The 21,831-nt window shown below is 56.1% G+C and overlaps 1 protein-coding gene across 1 annotated transcript in view; it reads left to right on the top strand.

The window, feature by feature from the left end:
• GRM4 (glutamate metabotropic receptor 4) overlaps window positions 1-21,831 on the top strand; it is a 126,373-nt gene that overhangs the window by 45,537 nt on the left and 59,005 nt on the right. The window contains exon 3 of the mRNA XM_038005984.2: window positions 11,535-11,751. Within this exon, the coding sequence (XP_037861912.1) occupies window positions 11,535-11,751 (217 nt within the window). The remainder of the gene's footprint in view (window positions 1-11,534; window positions 11,752-21,831) is intronic.

Raw genomic sequence — 21,831 nt, 5'->3', positions numbered from 1 at the left:
CATGCATATCTGGGGGAAGAGCATTCAGGCAGCGGAACAGCCAGTGCAAAGGCCCTGAGGCTAAGTGTGCCTGGAGAGTTCGAGGCTCAGTAAGGAGGCTGGCGTGACTGGAGCTGAGTCAGTGAGGCCAAGCTGGGAGTGGTTGGAGATGAGATCAGAGGTGTTGAGCATGAAAATGCTTTGTTAAAATGCCAAGTGTTGTGGGTAATTCTGACAGACTGCTCTGAGCTGAGCCGTAAAGGGCATTTTATTAGCACCTGGCAGGGGCTCCCAAAGGAAGACTGGTGTGTGAATTTTGCAGGAAGCGGGGAGGCCTGTTATTGCTCCTGTCCCCTGCATACCTTAAATGCCCCAGTCCTTCCTGCTGGCTGCAAGATGGTGCAAACTCTTCCCAAGCTATTTCCCCATGATGGTGCCAAGAGAAAAAAGAGGACCCTTGGGACTTCAGGGCCATGCTGTGGGGGTGGAGGACAGGTAAGGATCCTAGTGAGGGACCCTGACCTGGCCACTAGGGCACAGGTGGCAGTGGTGGTCCACACATCCTGGCCATACCCCTGGCCTCCGGGAGAGAAGTCAGGGGCCACGAGATCACTCTCTGGCAGCCTCGTGTGGGGTTGGTGATCCTAATTAAAAGTTCAGATGCAAAAGGCTTGATGATGGAATTTCTAATTAAATCAATTTCATCTCGTCTGGGAGACAGGTTTGCATATAATAAGCATGAAATTAATAATTATGTATAGAAACTAGCTATTGCTCAAAGCAGAGCCATTTTATACAACTTTCCAGGGCTCCTGCCCGATCTTTTGTGCTGGAGACGAGTGGGCCACTTCAGCCCTTAGTTTGACAGCCAGGAGTGGAGGTGGAGGCTCAGCAAGGAGAGGAAGCAGGGCTGGTCTCCCAGCTACTGCCCTGAGGATCCTGCCCCACAGGATGGGGGCGGCCTTCTCACTAGAGGCTGCAGCGTCACCCTCAGATTCTCAGTGTATGTGTGTAGATGTTGCGTGTGTGTGTGTAAATGCATATGCATGTGTAGGCCCACCATGTACAGAGGAGACAGGTTTTACCTAACAGTTAGTAGCATGGAGTCTGCAGCTAGTCCGAGTTCAAATCCTGGCTCAGCCACTCACTAGCTGTGTGAGCTTGGGCAAGTAACTTAACATCTCTGTACCTCAGTTTCAGAAAAATGGGGAGAATAAGAAGGCCCACCTCATAGTGCTATTCTAAGATTGAAGGTGTTAGGGTGCATGAAGCTACTTAGGACAGTTCTTGGCACATAGTAAGCACCCGATAAGTGTTAGCTCTCATGATGATGAGGATTGCATGTATGCGTGTGAATTTAATTCAATACAATTCTGCCCATACCAGCCTGTGATGAGTGTGAACTTGAGACATCCAGGGCCTTGAGGTGGAGATAAATAAGAGTCATTCCCAGTTCTCCCAGAGCTGGAGCCTAATGTTTACTGCTCCTTGGGTCTGTCAGCATAGGCGAGGTGATGGTGCCATAACAAACAACCCTCAAAGCTCCGTGGCTTAAAATAGCATCAGCTTAACTCTTGCTGTGTTACATGTCTCTGGGGGTTGGCTAGGCACTCTGCTCAGGGACCCAGGCTGGGCTGGAACATTGCTCAGGGACCCATTGCTTACAGTAGCAGAGGAAATGTGTACCCTGTAGGTCTCAGGACTGCAATTCAGTGCAGTGGGACAGAAGCGATGGGCATGCTCTGCTCTCAGCTCATTGTCCACAACTTTTCAAGTGGCCCCAAGAAGGCAGAGATCTTGAAATGCTGGGCTGATGGCTCTTGCCCAGCACCCAGCATTAGTTCTGTGTGTATTCATTCACTATCGATTGTCTCTCCCACTCGGATGTCAGCTCCAGGAAGGCAGGGATCATGCAGAGTATTCAGTGGGTGCTCAGTAAACCTGGTCAAGTGAGTGAATTAATGAATGAGCAGACAGAGCTTTGGAGGAGCATGGGTGGATTCTGGGAGAGTGTATGGGGGAGGCTGGTGGCCACAGGAGCAGCTGAGGCAAAGGGACTGCATGGGCCTCATGGCCAGTTCTACTGTCTTTGATGATAGTGCCTGCAGCCTAGGACACTCTGACGTGCACTCTCCATCACAGAGGGGAAACTGCAGGTCACGGTGTGATAGGAAGGGGGCTGTATCATGGGGGGCATAAGTTAAAGGGGCAGAGGAGGGCCAAAGCAACCCTGGAACTGGGCAGAGGGGAGGTCCATCTCCAGGCTCAGGGGAGGAGCAGAGCAAGGGAGGCCAAGGGCCCTGGGGTGGCAACTGCAGCTTCTTCAGCTAACAGGAAGAAGGCCGAGTCCGGGCTGGTCCAGGGTGGGCCCTCGCAGGCTGATCAGTTGCACTGGGGCACAGGCCGGCTAGCCAGGGCCAGACAGGGGCACATGGTCAGGCCCCAGAGTGACTGGATGCTCAGGGCAGGAGTTAGCAGCTGGTCTGCGTCCACAGAGCAGAGGAATCGATCTGATCAATGAGGGCGTCAAGTCCTGAGGTGAGCGCCCAGGCAGGCCTGATTCGAATTCCTGGAGGGTCTGTGGGGAAGGGGCTGGTGTTCCCGGATGGCTCTGATGGGTGTCAGGGAAGGCGGCATTGGAGGCGAAGGGCCCCAGTGTGTGTCCCTGGAGGAGTTGCTGGGGTAAGGACAGACAGTCTCCCGATCTGGGGTCTATCCTGCTACTCCCAAAGACCACCCAGTTGTGCCCACTCAGTCCCCTGCCCAGGTGCCCCCCGCCATTTCCCCTAGGCCTTTTTCTTTGGTAACTGGGGTCAGGACAGCTCCGTGGAGGGCATGGATATGTGAGGCCTCCGTGGGGCTGTCCCAAGCTATCTGGGTTACTCTAACCTTCTGCTCCTGAACCCAGTGGTGTGCATCAGCGATTGGCCCAGTCAGGGCTGAAGGCTGGGGACTGCTGGCGTCCTCTCCATGTGCTGGCCCCACCCTACTCCCTCTGCTGCCTCCCTGCACCCCCTGCTGGTCCCCACTCTCTGTGTGACCACATATAATTGATCCCCAATGCTGTGAGTCTCCCGCTAAGTGCCTGCCACCCACCTCCCCTCCACCCCGAAGCCCCTGTCCCAGATCAGGCAGTGTCAGCTACTGTCTGCAGTGCACTCGCCACCTCCTCCTGGACTGCCAGGCCTGCCTCTCCAGACTCTTCCCCTGCAGGCTGAGGGCCATTCTGACCACCTGTACCCCTGCCCAGGCTCCCTCCACAGCTCCCCTGGCTCTCAGGAAAGTCCCGCCCTCCTTAGCAGGGCCTGGGAAGCCCCTGTGGCTGGGCCTCTGCGCACAGCCAGCCTGGCCCCCAGGCCCTGCCATTGTCCCCCTCACCCTGTGACTCTTCCCTTGCCCATGGGAGACTGGGGGGAATCTTTGTTCTCCCAGCCACAAGTCTGACTCCCCAACTAGGCTGATTCTCTGAGTGTTATTTAAATTTGTGTCCCCAGCACCTGGCCAGAGGGGTGCTCAGGTGCTCTGTGAAGGGGAGCCCTACTGAGTGTGCAGGTGAGACCCGCTCCCAGCCCACAGAGGGAGGGAGGAAGGAAAGGGCAGCTGGCAACCCCTCCTCTTGCACCTCTGGCCAACCCGCCCCAATCTCTGCAGCTAAGGCCCTGTGGGGGAGGCTGCACCGCTCAGGCCCCTGAGGAGTCAGGGTGGGGGATGTTGCAGGCAAGGCCCTTGGAAGCCGGCACTCTCCTCCTCTTTCTCTGAACCACACGTTCCTGTCCACCACAGCTTTCATGTACCTAAAAGCATCACTAGCTTTTATCTGTGAAGCAAACAGCTGATGCTGAGAGCCCGGCGGTGGAGGGCCTAAAGCAGCCAGGATCAGAAGGGCAAGGAGCATGCAGCCAAGCCTGGGGCTTGTGCTGGCCCGCGCAGGCTCCCCTGCTCCCTGGGCGATAGGGGCTGCGCCAGGCAGGTGGGGATCTTAAGGTCTGCCTGGTTCCTGGCTGGGCCTAGGGTGGTGGCCAGAGGTGGCTGCAAGATCCCAGACTCAATCTGTGGTGGCATGGCCTGGCCTGTGGGTGGAACAGAAAGAGCAGAGTCAGCAGGGAGAGTGGGGCAGAGCTGGAGGCCTGCAGGGCATGCCCAGGAGGGTGGGAACAGGGGCCCAAGCAGCTCAGTCAGCACCTTGTTTCTGACATCTCCTGATGGGGATACTCAGAGGACACTATCATCTCTCCAGGCCTCAGCTTCCTCATCTACAAAATGGGCACAATGATCCTAGCCCTGCCTTTCTCTCTAATAAGAATATCTAGCATTTGCCCAGGGCCCCCATGCGCCCGGCCTGTTCTAAGCACTTTTTGTGTATTTGCTGATACAGTCCTTTCTGTTGTGATTGTGATGACTTTATGGGGAGGAAACTGAGGCCCAGAGGGTTCACTGGATTGCCTAAGGTTGCAGAGTTGGATAGCGAAGCTGGGTCACAGCCCCGGGCAGGGTGGCTCTGATAGGCGCTGGACACTTACATGCTGTGCCAAGCATTAGGGCAGAGGAGGAAAGGCAAGGTGCTTTTAACAGAAAAGGTCACAGGAAGAGGAGTGTGGGTTTTGTCAGGTAGCCCCTGGGGTGTCTGTGGTGATGGCCCTGGACGTCTGGTCACTTGACTTGGGGCATACGAGGCCTTGTGGGGGTTGTGGTGGGGATTTCAACCCTAACTGAGCCGAACAGTCTTGAACAAAGCTCCAGCCTTCAGAGACTCTGAGTACTGTGCTCCGGGTGGGCACTAAGACGCTGGACACGTTCCCTGCCTTCCAGCATCCTCGTTCCACCTTTGGATGGCGTGGGATGTGGACCAGCTGCCCTCAGTGGATTTTCAGATGCTGCGGTTCTGGGAACCAGTTACCCAGAGCTGGAGCTGTGGTGTTCTGGGTCACCGCCTGTGTGCTAGCCGGTATCAGCATGCCTGGGCTGGTTGTGTGAGGCTGCTGGCTGGGCCTGGGGCAGCCCGAGGGCAGATCTAGGCACTAAACACATGTGTGTGCCTGGATACACACAGGCACACATGCTTACACACACAGGCATGCACACATGTTCACACACACACAGGCATGCACCATGATCACACACACACACACACAGGCCTGCCCCATGATCTCTCACACACACACACACACACACACACAGGCATGCACCATGATCTCACACACACACACACAGGCATGCACCATGATCTCACACACACACAGGCATGTACCATGATCTCACACACACACAGGCATGTACCATGATCTCACACACACACATACAGGCATGCACCATGATCTCTCTCTCTCTCACACACACACACACACACACACAGGCATGCACCATGATCACACACACACACACACACACACACAGGCATGCACCATGATCTCACATACACACAGGCATGCACCATGATCACACACACACACAGAGGCATGCACCATGATCACACACACACACACACACACAGGCATGCACCATGATCACACACACACACACAGGCATGCACCATGATCACACACACACACACACACACACACACACAGAGGCATGCACCATGATCACACACACACACACACACAGGCATGCACCATGATCACACACACACACACACACAGGCACGCACCATGATCTCACATACACACAGGCATGCACCATGATCACACACACACACACACACACACACACACACAGGCATGCACACATGGCCTTTGCACTGGCTGCTCCCTTGGCCTGAAACACCTTGGCCTCAAATACCCCTCCCTGCTGGGGTCCTGACAAAGACATCGCCCTGTAAGAGAGGTCTCTCCTGGCCACTCTGCAACACTCCCCCCTTTCCTTTCTTTTTTTCCCTCCCTCCTTATCCCCATCTACAGACTCAGAAGCTTATGATGCACCTCTGCATGACCTGCCTCCGTCTAGATTGGAGCCCACTGAGGGCAGTTGTCCATAGTCCATCCCCAGCCCTCAGAACTATGCCTGGAGGCCGTGGGTGCTCCATGCCTCTTTGTAGGAGAAATAAATGAATGAATGTGCAGGGCACCCATGTGCTCAGGACACATGCTATAGCCCGTGCGCCCACGTGCATGTGTGTATGCGCACACACACTCAGATGTACTTGAAATCCATCTGCATTGTGGCTTAAGTCCAGAAGCAGCTTTTGTCTTTCCTCATGTGGCATGGACCTCCTTGTCACTCTGGAAGCCAGAGACAGGGGAAGAGGGAGAGAGGTTTCTTCATGCATCCTCCCACCGCTCAGTCACTCACCCCGTACCTCAGTCACTCACCCCTTACCTCAGTCACTCACCCCTGTACCTCAGTCACTCACCCCTTACCTCAGTCACTCACCCCTTACCTCAGTCACTCACCCCTTACCTCAGTCGCTCACCCCTTACCTCAGCCGCTCACCCCGTACCTCAGCCGCTCACCCCTTACCTCAGCCGAGGCTCTCCTGGGTGGCGGCTGCAGGCACACTGTGTGTCACTCCAGGGGGCCGTACAACCTACCTCTCTTCAGGTGGCCCAGACAGTGGAGCACTTTTTGCACAAACACTTTCTGCCGTCTCTGCTGGTGTCTCCCAGGATGCAGTGGGTATTGACTAGTGTTTGGGGGTGGGAAGAGTCTAGTTCACCTCTGCATGTCTCCACGTGGCCTTGCCTGCACAAGGTGGGGTGCTTAGAAGGCCTGTTGAATTGATGAGTAGGCAGAGAACAGTAACACTGGGAGGACATGCCTGGTGCCCTTGGAGCGGCTGCATTCAGTGCTGTGGAAGGCTAGGCCCCCTCTGAAGGATGAGGGCTCAGGGAGGGCTGCCTGGAGGAGGTGACATTTGAGTTGGGCCTTGATGAGCAGGGGGATTTGGATGTGAGAGATGAGGTCATGGGCTCTGGGGACAGAGGAAGATAGACAAAAGGGAAGGAGAAAGGGACAGACAGAGGGACCTAGAGCAGGACACCTGTACTTGGTCAGGGGCTGCTGGAATCTGAGTTCTGACTCTTGCCCCATGAGGGTGTGACACAAGCTGCTGCATCCCCAGCACCTGGAACAGTGCCCAGTGTACAGTAGGTGCTCAATGTGTTGGGTGAAGGAAGCAAAGGAGGCAGAGGGATGGAGCAGCTGGCACCGGGGCGGGCACCGCTGTCTCCCTCCCCTCCTGCTGCTGCTGTTGGGAGAGGAGAGGAGCGTTCTCTGAGGAGAATGTAAATTGCACGTCCCCCTCCTGCTCGGGCTGGGCTGTGGAGACAGTGGGAGTTGAAGAGACGTCAGAGCCCCACATGGGCCAGGTTGTCACAGTCACCTGCTTAGACGCAGACATGGCTCCCTGCCCGCCTGTGGCGGCCCCTGACACCTCCTGCCCCCCATCCCTCCACTCCAGTTTGGGGTAAGAGAGCCTTGGAGAGCCCGATAGCATTCCCAGGATGTCCCTGTGACAATGACAATGACAACAATGAGACTATGGAGAGAGCGCGTGATGGGAGGGGGCCGGAAGAGAGGGAGAGTCCTAGGAGGTAAAGTCAGAGAGAGGCAAGAGAAGGCGATTGCTGCCAGAGGAGTTTAGTGGAGGAATGACAGCTCCCCTAAGAGCTGACCCTTAGTGCTCACCGCCTGCCAGGCGCTGCTCTGAGTGCTTTGCCTGAATTCCCTCATGTGACCCTCACAGCCTTAGGAGACAGCTATTGTAATTATTCCCATGGTGCAGCTGAAGAAACTGAGGCCAGGGGACGTGAAGTAACTTGCCCAAGTTTTTTTCCAGCTGGTGAGAGGCAGAGCTGGGATTTGAGTTTAAGCAGCGTAGCTCGCTAAATTCTACTTGAAACTGTCTCCCTAGGAAGTGTGGGAGGGGCTAGAGCTGAGGAGGGAGGCTGGGGGGAGAGCAGACCGGAGAGCCTGACAGGTGGACACATCGCAGGAGGCTGGCTTATCCCCGGGATCCTGTTCAGGAGCCTGATTCCCTCACCCGCGTCTCAAGGTTGGGTCCTTGTTCCGGTGTCTCAGAAATTACTGGGGGAAGGTCGGGGCCCCTCCTGGGCTCTTGAAATCAGGGGCCTGGGGCTCTTCTGCAGGCTGACATGCGTATCCTGCAGGAGCGCATGCTTGGCCCCCCACCCTCTGGGGAATGGAGTGTGTGCCGTGGGCTGGGGCCGGTGTGCCAGGGCCCCGCTCTGGATGTGGGCCAGGGTCTGAAGGCTTCTAACGAGACTGGCCCCACAGGGGATGCCCGGACATCCATCTGTCCATCCTGCTCACCACCTGTGCTGAGCACCACCTGGGCCTAGACAGGAGCGTGGAAGGAGGAATAGGGATGAGTGAGAAGGAGCCACCTCATCTAGGGGGGCCTCTGTTTCCATCTGCTGCATGCTGTGAGGCCTGGCTTGAGCAAGTCCAGAAACCTGAGTGGGCCTCCTTCCCTCTCCCGGGAGCCAAGGCCCGGTGGGAGGAAACACCAGAAGTAGGGACAAGCTTCTGATCAGGAGGGGCGTGGAGGCAGGCAGGTGATGATCGCTCCTGGCTGAGGCCCAGCAGAGGCGAGCGAGAGACGTAAACAAAACACTTGTCTCTCAGGGACCTCCCCCCAACAAAGAACTAACCTCCCCTGCACAGTGTGAAGAGTGCAAAGGCTGAGAAACTGCTCTAAAACACAAGATTTCTTAAAAACAAACCAGCCATGACTCGAATACCATTTTCAGACCTCAAAAATACAACCTTAAAGTGAATTAAAAAATATCCAGTCAGAGCTCACATTTTAGAGGGTGTTGTTTTTATGCTAAGTGTTCTCCAAGGCGGAGAGGACTGGGCTAGTTTTCAGTCACTGCTGACAGAGCAGGCGAGGGAACACATAGATTCAGGTATATTCGAGTGTGGTTTGCTTTCCAAATGGGTGAAGATGTGCATGGTTCAACACTGGAAACCTACAAAGGGTAGAAGGTGAAAGGTCCCTGCCCGATCCTGTCTCGGCCACTTGCTTTTCTCCCCTGAGGCAATGCACATGTTTTGTTTCAGAGCAGCAAGTATGCACTTCCCCTTTCACACAGTAAACAGCTTCCACCTGCATATTGCCTCCTTATTGCTGTTATTTTTACCCCACAATATCTTGGAGACCCACCCAGAGCAGTGCCTGGAAATCAGCCTCGTTCCTTTTCACAGCTATGTAATATTCCTTATCTGGCTGGAACTTCTTTAAACAATCCCCTCTTCATGGACATACAGGTTGTTTCCAAAGTTTTACTGTTACAAACAGTGCCAGTGGATAATGTAGTACATGCCATTTTATAAAGACCACAAGAGCTACAGTGAGGGGGTTTGGGGGTTAATCCTTGTTCTGCTTAGAACCCTAAGGTTCTCTCCTGTCTGCTCTCCCCGCAGCCTCCCTCCACAGCTCCTCCCACACTTCCTAGGGAGACAGTTTCAAGTAGAATTTGGGGAGCTACACTGCTTAAACTCAAATCCCAGCTCTGCCTCTCACCAGCTGAAAAACAACTTGGGCAAGTTACTTCACATCCCCTGGCCTCAGTTTCTTCAGCTGCACCATGGGAATAATTACAATAGCTGTCTCCCTAAGGCTGTGAGGATCACATGAGGGAATTCAGGCAAAGCACTCAGAACTTAGGGTTTCTAACCCTTGCTTAGAAAATCCAAAAAGCTAGTTAACTGTTTCCCCTACCCACATCCTCACCCGTGAAAGTCTCAGTGGTTTGGGCTTTTCCCACAGGGGAGGCGGACAGTGAGCCATCTGGGCCATGCTTTTGGCAGTGGGCATTCTCAGGGGTAGGTGGACCCTCCCTGCCCCCAGTCAACTTCCTTATTGTCATTTGTCCGTTTATTAAGAGGCTGTGGGCCTACTACGCGTTGACTCTCCCCATCCTGCTCTGCTCCGGCCACACAGGCCCCTTGCTTGGCCACCCACACACCAAGCTCATTCCGCAGGGACCTGCCACTCCCTGGGCTCTAACACCTTCCTATCCTTGCTCATGCTGGCTCTGCTCGGCCGTCGCTTCCCCAGAGAGGCCTTTCCTGGCCTTGCCACCTGCCACCCTGATGTCCCACCCCCTTATGCCACTCTGTGAGGCCTCATGGCTGTGGAGAATGGTCCCGGTACTTGTTAGCTTGCTTGCTCCTTTCCTCCCACCAGAAGGAAGCTCTGTGAGTGTTTTATTCACTGCTGTCCTCAGCACTCGGGACATCATAGGTGCTCAATAAAGTATTTGTTGAAGTGAACAGAGTTGAATGTTGGGATATTGAGGTGGGGCTTCTAGGTTGGCAGAAGCTCTGCCCTGTCCTGAGGAGGGGAGCTGACTGGTCTGGGAGGTGGTCCCGGGGATAGGGACACATTAGGCTTTAGCCAAGTGGGCAACCACTTGCCAGGTGCACCCCCAACCTCCCACCTGGCACCACTTGCCAGGTGCACCCCAAATGTTCCTGTCCCAGGAACATTTCCCCACCCACGGTTACCACTGGGCCTGAAGTCCTGGCCACAGGTTTCTTGGCCAGGATTGAATCTGAGTGATTCCTTAGGGGCATAAAATCTTAGTTTTGACGCCAGCCGGGATCAATATGCATTCCCTACCCCTGTCCCCTTGGACAACTGAGCGGGCAGAGGGCACACAGGAAGGAGGAGTGTTCCTGTGGGCCAAGCAGCAAGTGGACCCCACAGGCCCTGACCAGCCAGGAGAGCAGAGCAGTGGGTGGGGCCCTGGAAGGGAGGGGTGGAGAGGAGGGACCATACCCCTTCCCTGTCCTGGGGATGGTTGGGTGTATCTACAGGAGGCATGGGGTCTGAGTCTCATGCCTGCCTGGGGAGGGTCCAGGTGAGGCCTGTGGAGGCAGGAAGATGCCCTGTAACTAGAAAGCCCTGGGGCTGGGGCAGGGCCCTGGGTCAGCTCTGCCTTGGAGAGGTTGTGGGACCCAGCAGGGTGGTGACTCTCTCGGCTCAGTGTCCCCAGCTGCAGAGAGAAGGGACTTCCTGAAGCCCAGCCTGCTAGCTTCCTGGGCTTCCATCCTTGGGGGTGGAGTGGGGGACGGGGGAGCTGGAATCGAGGCTCCATCTCCTCTGAGCAGGGCACGAGGAAGGAGGCTGAGCTGGCAGAGAGCTGTGGGGACAGGGTCTGCTGGGTCCTGAACAGAGGGGCTGCCTGGGGACATGGGATGGGCCACCTGACCCCTCAGGGCCCCTCCTGACACCCAAATCCCCAGGCTGAATCATCTCATGTATGTGGGGATTTTCCCTGGGCTGGGATCTTTGAACTCTTTGTGTAAATTGAGGCAGCCAGAGGCTCCCAGGATGGATGTGTGTGTGGTGTGTGTACTTGTGTATGTGTGTGCGTGTGTGTACCTGCGTGTGGTTGGAGTGTCTTTGGGGACCCCAGGGAGGCTGGTTGGGAGACTTTCTGGAGGAGGAGGCAGCACCCATGGGGAGGGGTGGGCTGTAGTGGTCCCAAGGCTGTGGGGACCAGAGGGAGGTTGGTGTGTAGGGGAGTGGGGCTGGTTCGGCGGGGTGGGGGCAGCCGCCACCCTCAGCAGCCCCTTTCGCCCCTCAGATACCCCAGATCAGCTACGCCTCCACCGCGCCAGACCTGAGCGACAACAGCCGCTACGACTTCTTCTCCCGCGTGGTGCCCTCGGACACGTACCAGGCCCAGGCCATGGTGGACATCGTCCGTGCCCTCAAGTGGAACTACGTGTCCACAGTGGCCTCGGAGGGCAGCTATGGCGAGAGCGGTGTGGAGGCCTTCATCCAGAAGTCCCGTGAGGACGGTGAGTCAAGCACCCGGCTGCAGGGTCATGCCGGGCTTGGGGGCGTGTGACTGACCCACCGAGAGCCCCCAGCCGGGGCCTGATGCGGGCTCCGACTGCCTGGCTGTTGCCAGGTGGGCCTTGTCCTCCTCTTTGAGCCCTGCGGTTTGGCCCATGGCCTCACTGGGCTCTGGGTGACTCCTGTGCACGGCAGGTATGAGGCCTTCGCAGATGTGGGTGTGCAGATGAGGGCACTGTTGACCTCCCTGGTGCGGGAGCCTGCAGGGCGGCCGCTGTCCTCACAGCAGAGGAAGGGACGGGGTGGGGACGAGGGCCTTGTTTAGAGGGCTGTCAGGGACTCGGGAGATGGGTGGACAGCCAGGCAGGCTCTCAGAGGAATGAGGAATTTGGAGCCCCTAAAATTGACCTGTCTGTGCTGGGGGTGAGGGGTGAAGGGCTGTGGGTGACCTGTGCTGGTTTGGGCATCAGTGAAGAAGGTGTCCCTGTGGGTGGAGTCTGAGGAACTGGCAAGTATTTATTCTCCTCGAGGTCTTCGCCTTATACCCTGATGCCACCTTCCCCCATTAAGCTTGCTGCATTGCCTTAAATTGCTGTCCTCAGATGCTCTGTGATAAAGCTTTCAGGTGTCCCCAGAGATAAGCGGCTGAGCAGTAACAAGGGTTAACCCCTTGGCAGGTGACTCCCACCTAGCAGGGCCCGCAGAGACCCACCTAGCAGAGACCCTGGCTGGGTCTCTGCTTCTGCTGGTGCCCTGGGAGGGCTGGCTGCGTGGGCTGCAGCTGTGGGCATCTGGGAGCAGCAGGCAACCCTGGGCTGGGGGGCCTTCACCTGGGCTGGGGTGAGCCAAGATGGGACGGCTCCTAGGAGGTTGTAGGGCTGAAGGATGGTGCCTGTGACTTCCTCGGGGCCCTGTTGTGGTGTGTGGGGGAAGCGGGGAGGCCCTTCTCCCTCCTGGCAGACCCACCTCCTGCAGAGAGGGCCCGTCTGCCCTGGCCCTAGTCTCTCCCAAGGCCCTGCCTTTACACAGCTCGCCAGCGCCTGAGACCTTGGGTGATGGTGTCTGTATATTTATACTCTCATGGTCTCAGGACTCTAATTGCTTTTCCTAAGGACTACAGAGTGTCCAGAGGCTGCCGTTGATAACACCCCGTGAGCATAATGCTGCTATAAATCTCAGATAAGCCTCTTTAATTGTACTGCTGAAGCTGCTTGTGTGCCTCCACCTGGTGGAGGGGGCGGCGGGGCGGTGGGAAGTGGGGCAGCGCTGACTGATGGCTGAGGCTCCAGGCCACTCTGCACTCCGGCAGCCTGGCAGAGCAAAAGGAAGCAGAGGTGAACAGTACTCCACTCCCACCTCCAGGCGGGCTGGCAATAGCACCTGGGGACCCTGGCAGACAGTGTCAGAGCCTCAGAACCCCAGAGCCCAGCCCCTCCCTCGGGCTACCCACATGTCCTTTCCTCCTTTGCTCAGACCCAAGACCTGGGCACCTCCTTCTGGATGGCACCTCCTACCCTACTCTGCTGGTTCCTTTCCTCCTTTGCGGCTTGAACCCTTCCCCACACCAGCCTCCTGCCTTTTCTGTTCAAGGCATGACCTTTGCAGGATTGAGGGACAAAGGTATAGGATGGGGGAAGGGATCGAGGGCCCTGAGTCTCTGTGTTCAGTTGTGTTCAGTCCCTGCCCTGAGGGACCTCAAAGCCACCCCCAGTGCTCATGCAGGCCTCCCTCTGTGCCCAGCACCTGCTGTCCTGGGCAGTCCTTCCTGCCAGACGAGGTAGATGCTGCCTCATCCCCATTTTGCAGGAGACGAAGTGCAGGCACAGAGAGGCTGAATAATAGCTAGCACCAGGCCACACAGCAAGTAAGAGGTGGAGAAGGGATGTGAACCCAGAAGGGCTGGCTCTGGGACTAGAGGTCTCACCTGTTTCTGTACTCTTGTCTTCTCTGTCTTCTGTCATTTGCGTGCTCACTGAGACCCACCTGGGCCAGCCCCTGTGCGAGTGCTGGGGTATGACAGGGGCACACAGGCATGCCCGTGTACACACAGCCTGGAGGGACAGGAGAGGCATGGGATACGGGTGCGGTCTGGGCATTGTGTTTTGGCTGAAGGTAAGCCTATTGTTTACTTTTTTTTAAGTCAACATCTGATCAAGTATTGGGTGGTTAGAAAAAATAAAGTCTACTCAAGATTTTGTAAAAGGACTTCATGATCTAGAAAACTAAAATTTGCTATTTTGCGAAGGCCTTCAGCATGGGGCACTCCTGTCCTGGCAGAGGTGCCCCTCACAGTGCCTGCCACGCCCCATGCACCATCTGCACCTCCCTGAGGTCCTGGCTTCCTGCTTGACTGGGCCTCCCACGTCCCCAAACTTCCAAGGCCACCCCATGCCAGTGTGTAACAGCCTATGGGGGCCTGCCCAGGGCAGGTTAGTCAGCTAGATCTCCCCGTGCAACCCAATAAATGAAATTTGATTTGGAGGAACATCTTTTAGAAGGTGAAAAGAAAGGGAGAGAGAGAGCTGCACTCCAGCTGGCCAAATTGAAATCAGAATTGAGAGGCTGGTAGAAAGAGGCCGCTGTACCTTGTAGCCTAATCCCTGCGAAAGATTAAAGATGTCTTTGGCTGTATATTGTATTGATTCATCCTCTGAAGTATAAATCATCTGTGAGTTGCTCAGAGGAGCGCCGGGGAGGGGAGTGGTGGGGAGAGCGTGCTGGCCAGGCTGGGATGCGTGTTGGAATTGTGGTGAGCGAGTCCTAGGTGCCAACTGTGTGCTGGGCTCTGGGTCCTTCAGAGGAGCATGACTATGCCCATTTTATAGATGGGGAAATGGAGGCCAGAGGGGGCGGGTCACTTTCCCAAGGCCACAGAGCCAGAACACGGAGGAGCTGGGATGGGAACCTGGTTCTGTCCTTCAGGTGGGGAGCCCATAGGTGGCACCTGGAGTGGCTCAATATTGACTGGGCCACTGGCACCAGGCCTAAAGGAGGTCCTGGCACTGGCATTCACCACCTCCACCCTTGTCCACACATGCTCTGGGCAATCCTGTGGCCCTTGACTGAGCCCTGCCTGGACCAGATGCCCCCTGTGAGTATTACAGATCCTGGTAATGACCATGCAGCGAAGTGCAACACCAGCGGGCTAGGTGTTTTGTCCCCATTTTGCAAATGGGAGAACTTAGCCTCAGAGCAGTGATGTGGCTTGCCTAGGGTCACCAGCCTGGTGCCAGAGCAGGACTTGGAGCTAGGGCTGTCAGGCCAGGCACTCTACCTATATGCCCTGTCTTCTCCAGCTTGCATTGCAGAAGTGGCGGCAGGTGCATAAGAGGTCAGGCTCCTTCAGGCAGACCTGTGCCCTGGCTCAGACGCTGACTGGCTGTGCGATCTTGGGAAAGTCATTTCGTCTTTCTGGGCTCAGTTTCTTATCTGTGAAATGGGAATAAAGCAGGATATAAGAGTAAAATATGCGGCTGGGCACAGTGGCTCACACCTGTAATCCCAGCACTTTGGGAGGCCGAGGCAGGCGGATCATGAGGTCAGGAGTTCGAGACCAGCTTGGCCAACATGATGAAATGCCGTCTCTACTAAAAATGCAAAAATTAGCTGGGCATGGTGGCATGAGCCTGTAATCCCAGCTACTTGGGAGGCTGAGGCAGGAGAATCGCTTGAACCAGGGAGGTGGAGGTTGCAGTGAGCTAAGACCATGCCACTGCACTCCAGCCTGGGTAACAGAGCAAGAATCCATCTTCAAAAAAAAAAAAAAGGAGAGAAATGTGCTCCTGGCACATGCCGGCAGGAGCTCAGGGATGCACACCGGAGGGTTTGTCAGGGTCTGGCTGTCTGGGTCCCAGCCCTACCTGGGGCCTGGCTAGTCCTGGGAGACCTGGGAAGTGCTGGGCCCCGTGCTGTGCCCTACCTGGGAATACAGGTGTGTCCAGGGACGGGGCTAGAGACAAAACTACAGGAGCCCAGCCTAGCTTGGTTCTTAGGGGATGGCTGGTCTGGTGGGGAGAAGGCAGCAAGGTGAACTCCAAAGGCAGCTAGGCCAGGACGTGTGTGTGTGCGTGTGCACATGCGCATGTGTGTGCATATGTGCGTGTGTGTGCGTGTGCGTGTGTGCGCATGCGTGTGTGCGCACACGCGTGTGTGTGTCTGTGTAGGGGTGCATGTCTGGGAGGTTCTGGTCATGTGACTGGCAGGCCTGCCTTGGTGGGGTATCTGTAGGCCGGGTCTGTGTGTGTGTGTGGGCGGTTGTGTGTGTGTGTGTGTGTGTGGACACGTGTGGACCTTCTGGCTGCAGCCAGGACTCCTTCCTCCCTGTCAAGGCCGAGGCTGCACCAGGGAAAGGCAAGGAGACTGCCCTTCCCTCCCAGGCTCCTCCACGGCGTCACCAGGGCTGGATTAGACATGCAGAGCAGGCCCTGCCTGGGCTCTGGAGATAACGCCAGTGAGTCACCGAGGAGGGAGAAAGGCAGGCAGTGGCAAGCGGGTGGCACAGACGTGGGCACAGATGTGGTAGGTTTTTTTTTTTTTTGAGACGGAGTCTCGCCCTATCACCCAGGCTGGAGTGCTGTGGTGTGATCTCAGCTCACTGCAACTTTCACCTCCCGGATTCAAACGATTCTCCTGCCTCAGCCTCCCAAATAGCTGGGACTACAGGCATGCGCCACCATGCCTGGCTAATTTTTGTATTTTTAGTAGAGATGGGGTTTCACAATGTTGGCCCGGTTGGTCTTGAACCCCTGATCTCAGGTGATCCACCCGCCTTGGCCTCCCAAAGTGCTGGGATTACAGGCATGAGCCACCATGCCTGCCTTTTTTTTTTTTTGGAGATGGAGTCTCACCCTCTTGCCCAGACTGGAGTGCAGTGGTACAATCACAGTTCATTGGAGCCTCAACCTCCCAGGCTCAAGCAATCCTCCTGCCTCAGCCTCCCAAGTAGCTGGAACCACAGGCATACACCACCATGTTTGGCTAATTTTTTTTTTTTTCCATTTTTTGTAGGGGTGGGGTCTCACCATGTTGTGTGGGCTGGCCTCAAACTTCTGGGCTCAAGTGATCCACCCACCTCCATCTCCCAAAGTGCTGGGATTATAGGCATGAACCACTGCACCTGGCCCAGGCCTGTTTTAAGTGCTTTGTACATATTACCTCATTTAGCTCTCAAGACAGCTCCATTATACCAATGGCTAAACAGAGACTCAGAGAGGTTAAGTAAGTCCCATGAGGCCACACAGCTAGTAAGTGGCAGGGGCAGGATTAGAATCCGGCAGATACTCTCCCTAGCCACTGAACTTACCCTCTGTGGTGCATGGGGCAGGAAGTCCTATCCACAGGGTCACCCAGGAGTTTGTCTCTAGTCCTCTCACGTAAGTATGTCTAGCATGTCTGGGTACATCTGTGCCTCAAGGGTGGAAACAAGATGGCCTCTCTGGGTGTGGCAGGAAGGAGTGTGGGGGGCTTGGCCTGCTCCTTGGAGGATGTCTCATTCCTTGAACAGCAGGAAATTCTGAGGCCCTACCTCTTGGCTGTGTTGCTGTGCCCTCCATTGATATTCCAGAGATGTGGGTGAGTCAAGCTGTTGCTGGATCTGACCTCTAGCTCCGACTCCCAGGGCTGAGCATCAGACTTGCATGTAGATGGCCTCTGTCAGCACAGTGGCATGGCACGGCTGACAGCCCACTGAGGAGACAGTGCTTGGGCAGCAGGAGGCCCGGGCTGGGCAGCTCCTCGTCCAGTGGGCTGTGAGACTCTCTGCATGTGGCGTCCCTGGCTGTAAATGGAGCACCCCATCTACGGAGGCTCCACGGGGTTGAGGTGAAGATCTGTGCAGCCAGAGCCAAGGGAGCTGGCACCACTTGCATTAAGGGTACCTGTTCCGCTGCCTCTCCTCACTCTCTGGCCTTGCCTCCTTCCACGCCTCTCCCTCGCTCTTGCCACACCAGCTATCTTGCAGCTCCTCAAATGTTCCAGGCATCAGCCCACCTCAGGGCCTTTGCGCAGGCTGGTCCTCCTGAGGGAAAGCTTCTCCTGCATGATGTCCACGTGGCCCGCATTCTTGGTGTCTTCAGGTGTCTTCTCAGATGTCTCCCTTCAGAGAGGCCTCTGAACAGCCTATCTGAAACAGCCCCTGCCTCAGTCCTACTCTCCAGTCCTCATACCCTGCTCTGTTTTTCTTTATAGCAGCAGACTAATACCTTTTTATTTGTTTGTGTATGGTCCACCAAGGCAGAGATTTTAATCTGTTTTGTTCTCTGCTGCATCTCCAGCATCTAGCACAGCCCTGGCACATAGTAGTTGCTCAATAAATGTTTGTTGAATGAATGGTTAATTGCAAAATCCAGCCCCCAACTACTCACTTCTTCTTTAGCTCTCTTCCCAACCCTAGACCTGAGAAGTTGCTCTCCCAGCCAACAAAGGGGCAAACTGAGGCTGACAGAGTGTAGGCATTGGGGGTGAGGCCAGGCTAACCTGGGACCTCCACCTCCTGCCCCACTGAGCTCCCTGGCTGTTCCCCTTCCTCTCTCTACTGACTCACTGAGGACAGAAATCCATTCCTAGAGACATAAGGGAGGGAGCAGGAACTCGGGGCCTGTCAGCAGCTGCGTTAGGTGAACTGTGGGGTGCGCCTCGTGCCATTCCTCACTGCTGGCCTTGGGTGCTTCTTCCTGCAGTGCTGCTGCCCCGGGGGGCAGGAAGGGGAAGTGGCTCAGTCCTCCACCAGCTTGAGTCTCCAGCTGGCCGGAACTTCCTAGATTTATTTCGCCCTGTACTGTGCCCCGTGCCCTCCCTTGCACATAGAGGACCGCAGCATAGCATATGACTCTGTAGAGTGAAATATGAGTGGACAGACGACCAGCCCTGTTCCCTGGGCACGTTCCAGCCCCGGTGTGAGACAGAGACAGGCTGCAGGCCCTGCTCTCAGGCCCTTTTGGTGGGCATGAGAGGAGCCATGCACAGCCAGCCCTAGCACCTGCCCTGCACACAGTAGGTGCTCAGCAGAGCCTGCCTGAATAAGTGAAAAAAAGGGATGTGGTGATGTGTCCATTGAAGCGAAGACACAAACCCCAGGGCTGCAGGGGCTCTAGCCCAGCCAGGCTGGGCAGGCAAGCAGGGCTTGCAGGAAGTGTATTTGGACAAGAGGAGGAAGGAAAGGGCACACCAGGTGGGAGAACAGTAGGAACAAAAGCCTGGAGGTGTGAATGAACAGGCAGATGGAAGCGATGAGAGGCCTGGGTTGGAGCTCCTGTGGCCGTGGGGTGGGGAGGGGATAGGGAGCCATTTGAGGTGGGGCCGAGGAGAGTTTCTTTTAGTCCAACACCGCATGTTGAAATGTTTCATGCTGGCTTGGCTGACCATCTCCGCTTGTCGGGCCCAACTCGCTCAGGGCCCTGAGGGGTCCCCTTGCCATCGAGGCTCAGAGCCAAGGCCCTTCTCCCTGCAGGCGCCCCTCAGCTGCCCTGTCCCACACAGAGCTGAGCTCCTTGGTGGAGCAGGCGGGGGTGGAGTTTTTCCCTCGCAGGCTCCCTGGGAAGCCCCTTCAGGTGGGCCACAGTACCTGCTGACCCTTCCCTCTGTCCTCACCCCACTGACGGCTCCAGAGGCCAGGGAGGGACAGGACCCCACCTAGCTCTGTGCCCCCCGCCCCCCCTCGCACATAGCAGGGCCTCAGCACACGCTACAGAATGAAGAGTGAACAGATGACCAGCCCTGTTCCCTGGGCCTCCTCCTCTTACCTGTGACTGGAGTGGCTACAGTAGCCTGCCTCTGAGGTCCAGCTGGCACAGACAGGCTGTGTTCTCGCCCTCCATGGCCTTGGCTCTAGGCATCCTTCATGAGAGCAAAGGCCTGTTCCCCACAATTTGGGCCCGTCCTGAAGACACCCTCAGACACCCACTGAAAACTACTTGTTTAGAATGTGTCTGTCAGAGGAGTGCCAGAAAGGAAGCTTCCCCCAAGGCCTAAAGGAGTGGATGTCAGCGCTGACCCCTCAGGGCTTGGCGTTTTGGTTCAGGAATGACTGGGGCCAATTGCATGGTGGCAGTGCCTGGAGCGTGCAACCTTCCCACCTCATCAGATGAACCATGGTCAAAATGAGCAGGGAGCAGGTGTTTGAGTGGGGGTAGAAGCAGGGAGGGGTGCTGCTGCTGGCTTTAGCTTGTATCCGAGTATCAGATGACTTTTAGCAGCTTCAAAGGGAGAGGCCTCTGGGCTGTTCCACCAGTTGCCTCCTGGGACCCAGGGACCCTGCAGCCCAAGGCTGAGCACTCTGCCCTCTGACGTTGCATTTTCCCAGGATGAGGGGGAGTGGGCCCCACCCTGCAGCCAGAACCTCCCGTTCTAACCTATCAACCAAGCCGTTCTAGACCTGAGACCCATCTTGCCTTCCGTTGCCCTTGTACGCCACCTATCACTTTGCTGCGGGTGGAAATTAAGTGGACCTGGCATGGGCGCCCCCTGCCAAGCCATGAGACCCACCACTCGCCAGCTGGGTCTCCTTGCCGGGGCTTGAAGATTGGCAAGGTGTTGTTGTTAATGTGATTGCTCGTGATTGCCAGGTCAGTCTCCGTTCCGTTGTGAAGATGAACCACGCGTTTGCTTGGTGCGCCTTGGGGACTGCGCCTGTCTGCTTGGATTCCTCTGCCACTCTGACCTGTGCAGGGCCTGACGCCTCTGCATTTTGTAAGTCCCCAGGTTGGTGTCGCCGGGCCTGCTGCTTTTCTTTCAGTGCAGCCACTTTTCCTGGCTCCCTCTGCCTGATGCGCTTGTCCAGACGGGGACATGCTCCCGTCTGCATTCGCCTCTAAGCTTGATGGGAATGATAGGAGGAAGACGTCAGATGCTGAGCCCTTTTTCTCTGAATTTGCATCTCTTCCCTCCTGACGGGAAGCAACGTTTTCTTTCACAGCCTCCTTTGTGGAATGTGTTTGAAGATTCCTTTGGGGTTTGAAAAAATTCCCTTTGCTGGTGGCAGCCCCTTTGTGGCTTTGGCCTTCTGAATCCGGTCCTTTTCCCCAGTGATGCAGGAGAATAGAGTGGCCAAGAGCCCAGACACTGGGGCAGACAGCGTGGCTTCAAGTCTGGCTCTGCCATCATGAGTTGTGCTACCCTAAACAGTCCCCGAGGGGCCCTGTGCCTCAGTTTCCACCTGTGTCAAACAAGGATAGTAATAGTCCTTCCCTTACAGCTTGTTGTGAGGTTAAATGCACGCATAGCTATAAAGCGCTTGCCGGGTGGACCGGGCACTGCACCGAGCACTGGTGCTCCCGAAGGCATTAGTTGTTTTACTTCTTAACCAGAGAACAGGAGCAGGGCAGGGGGCCCTGGGCTGGGAGGCAGGCTGAGTTCTGGTCCCGGCTCTTGTCCCTGGGTGGCTGTGTGACTTTAGGCTGGTAACTTTCCCTCTCTGAGCCTCAGCTTTATTGACAGCATGCAGCCAACATATCAGGGGACCTCTGATCCCCCACGGCACAGGTCTTCACATCCCTCACTGACTTCTCGTGGCTTTCCTGTCTCACTTTGCCACATGGAGGGTCAAGCACTACAGTTGGTCTCTGGCTTCCTGTGTGTCTTGTTTTTGAACCCAGGCAGGAGCCCACAGAGTAGCTACTTCCTAAGCGGCCTGCTGCTCCCTACCTCCTCTGGCCTCTGATTTTTTTTTTTTTTTTGATGTTTTTGACAAATCTCTCAACTGGAACCCCATTTTCTTCAAGCTCATTTTCTTCTGTTGTTTCTTTCTCCTCACTGAGCCTGTTCACTCAGAACACACTGGGGTCTGTCCCCCAGGCTCCCACTGGACAGGGACCCTTCCAGTGTCTTCCCTTGGCTAAAGGGCAAGTGGTGAAGGCTGCTGCCCTGCTCACCCCTGCTCGGGTTTGGGCCTTGACCTTCAGGAAAACATCTTCACCTGTTTGCTGACCCTGGACTTCTGCCTGCTTTCCTGGCTGGGGTGGGGCTCCTGGAACTCCAAGTGCCCACTCTGAGCTCCTTGGAGATGTGGCTGAGATAAACCCCATCTGCCTTTTCCTCTGCATCTCTGGAGGGACCTGTGAACCCACCATTTCCTTCCTTGTCTCACA

The sequence above is a fragment of the Chlorocebus sabaeus genome, chromosome 17 (assembly GCF_047675955.1).
Source record: "Chlorocebus sabaeus isolate Y175 chromosome 17, mChlSab1.0.hap1, whole genome shotgun sequence".
Lineage (NCBI taxonomy): Eukaryota > Metazoa > Chordata > Mammalia > Primates > Cercopithecidae > Chlorocebus > Chlorocebus sabaeus.
This window is presented reverse-complemented; position numbering and strand designations above follow the sequence as displayed.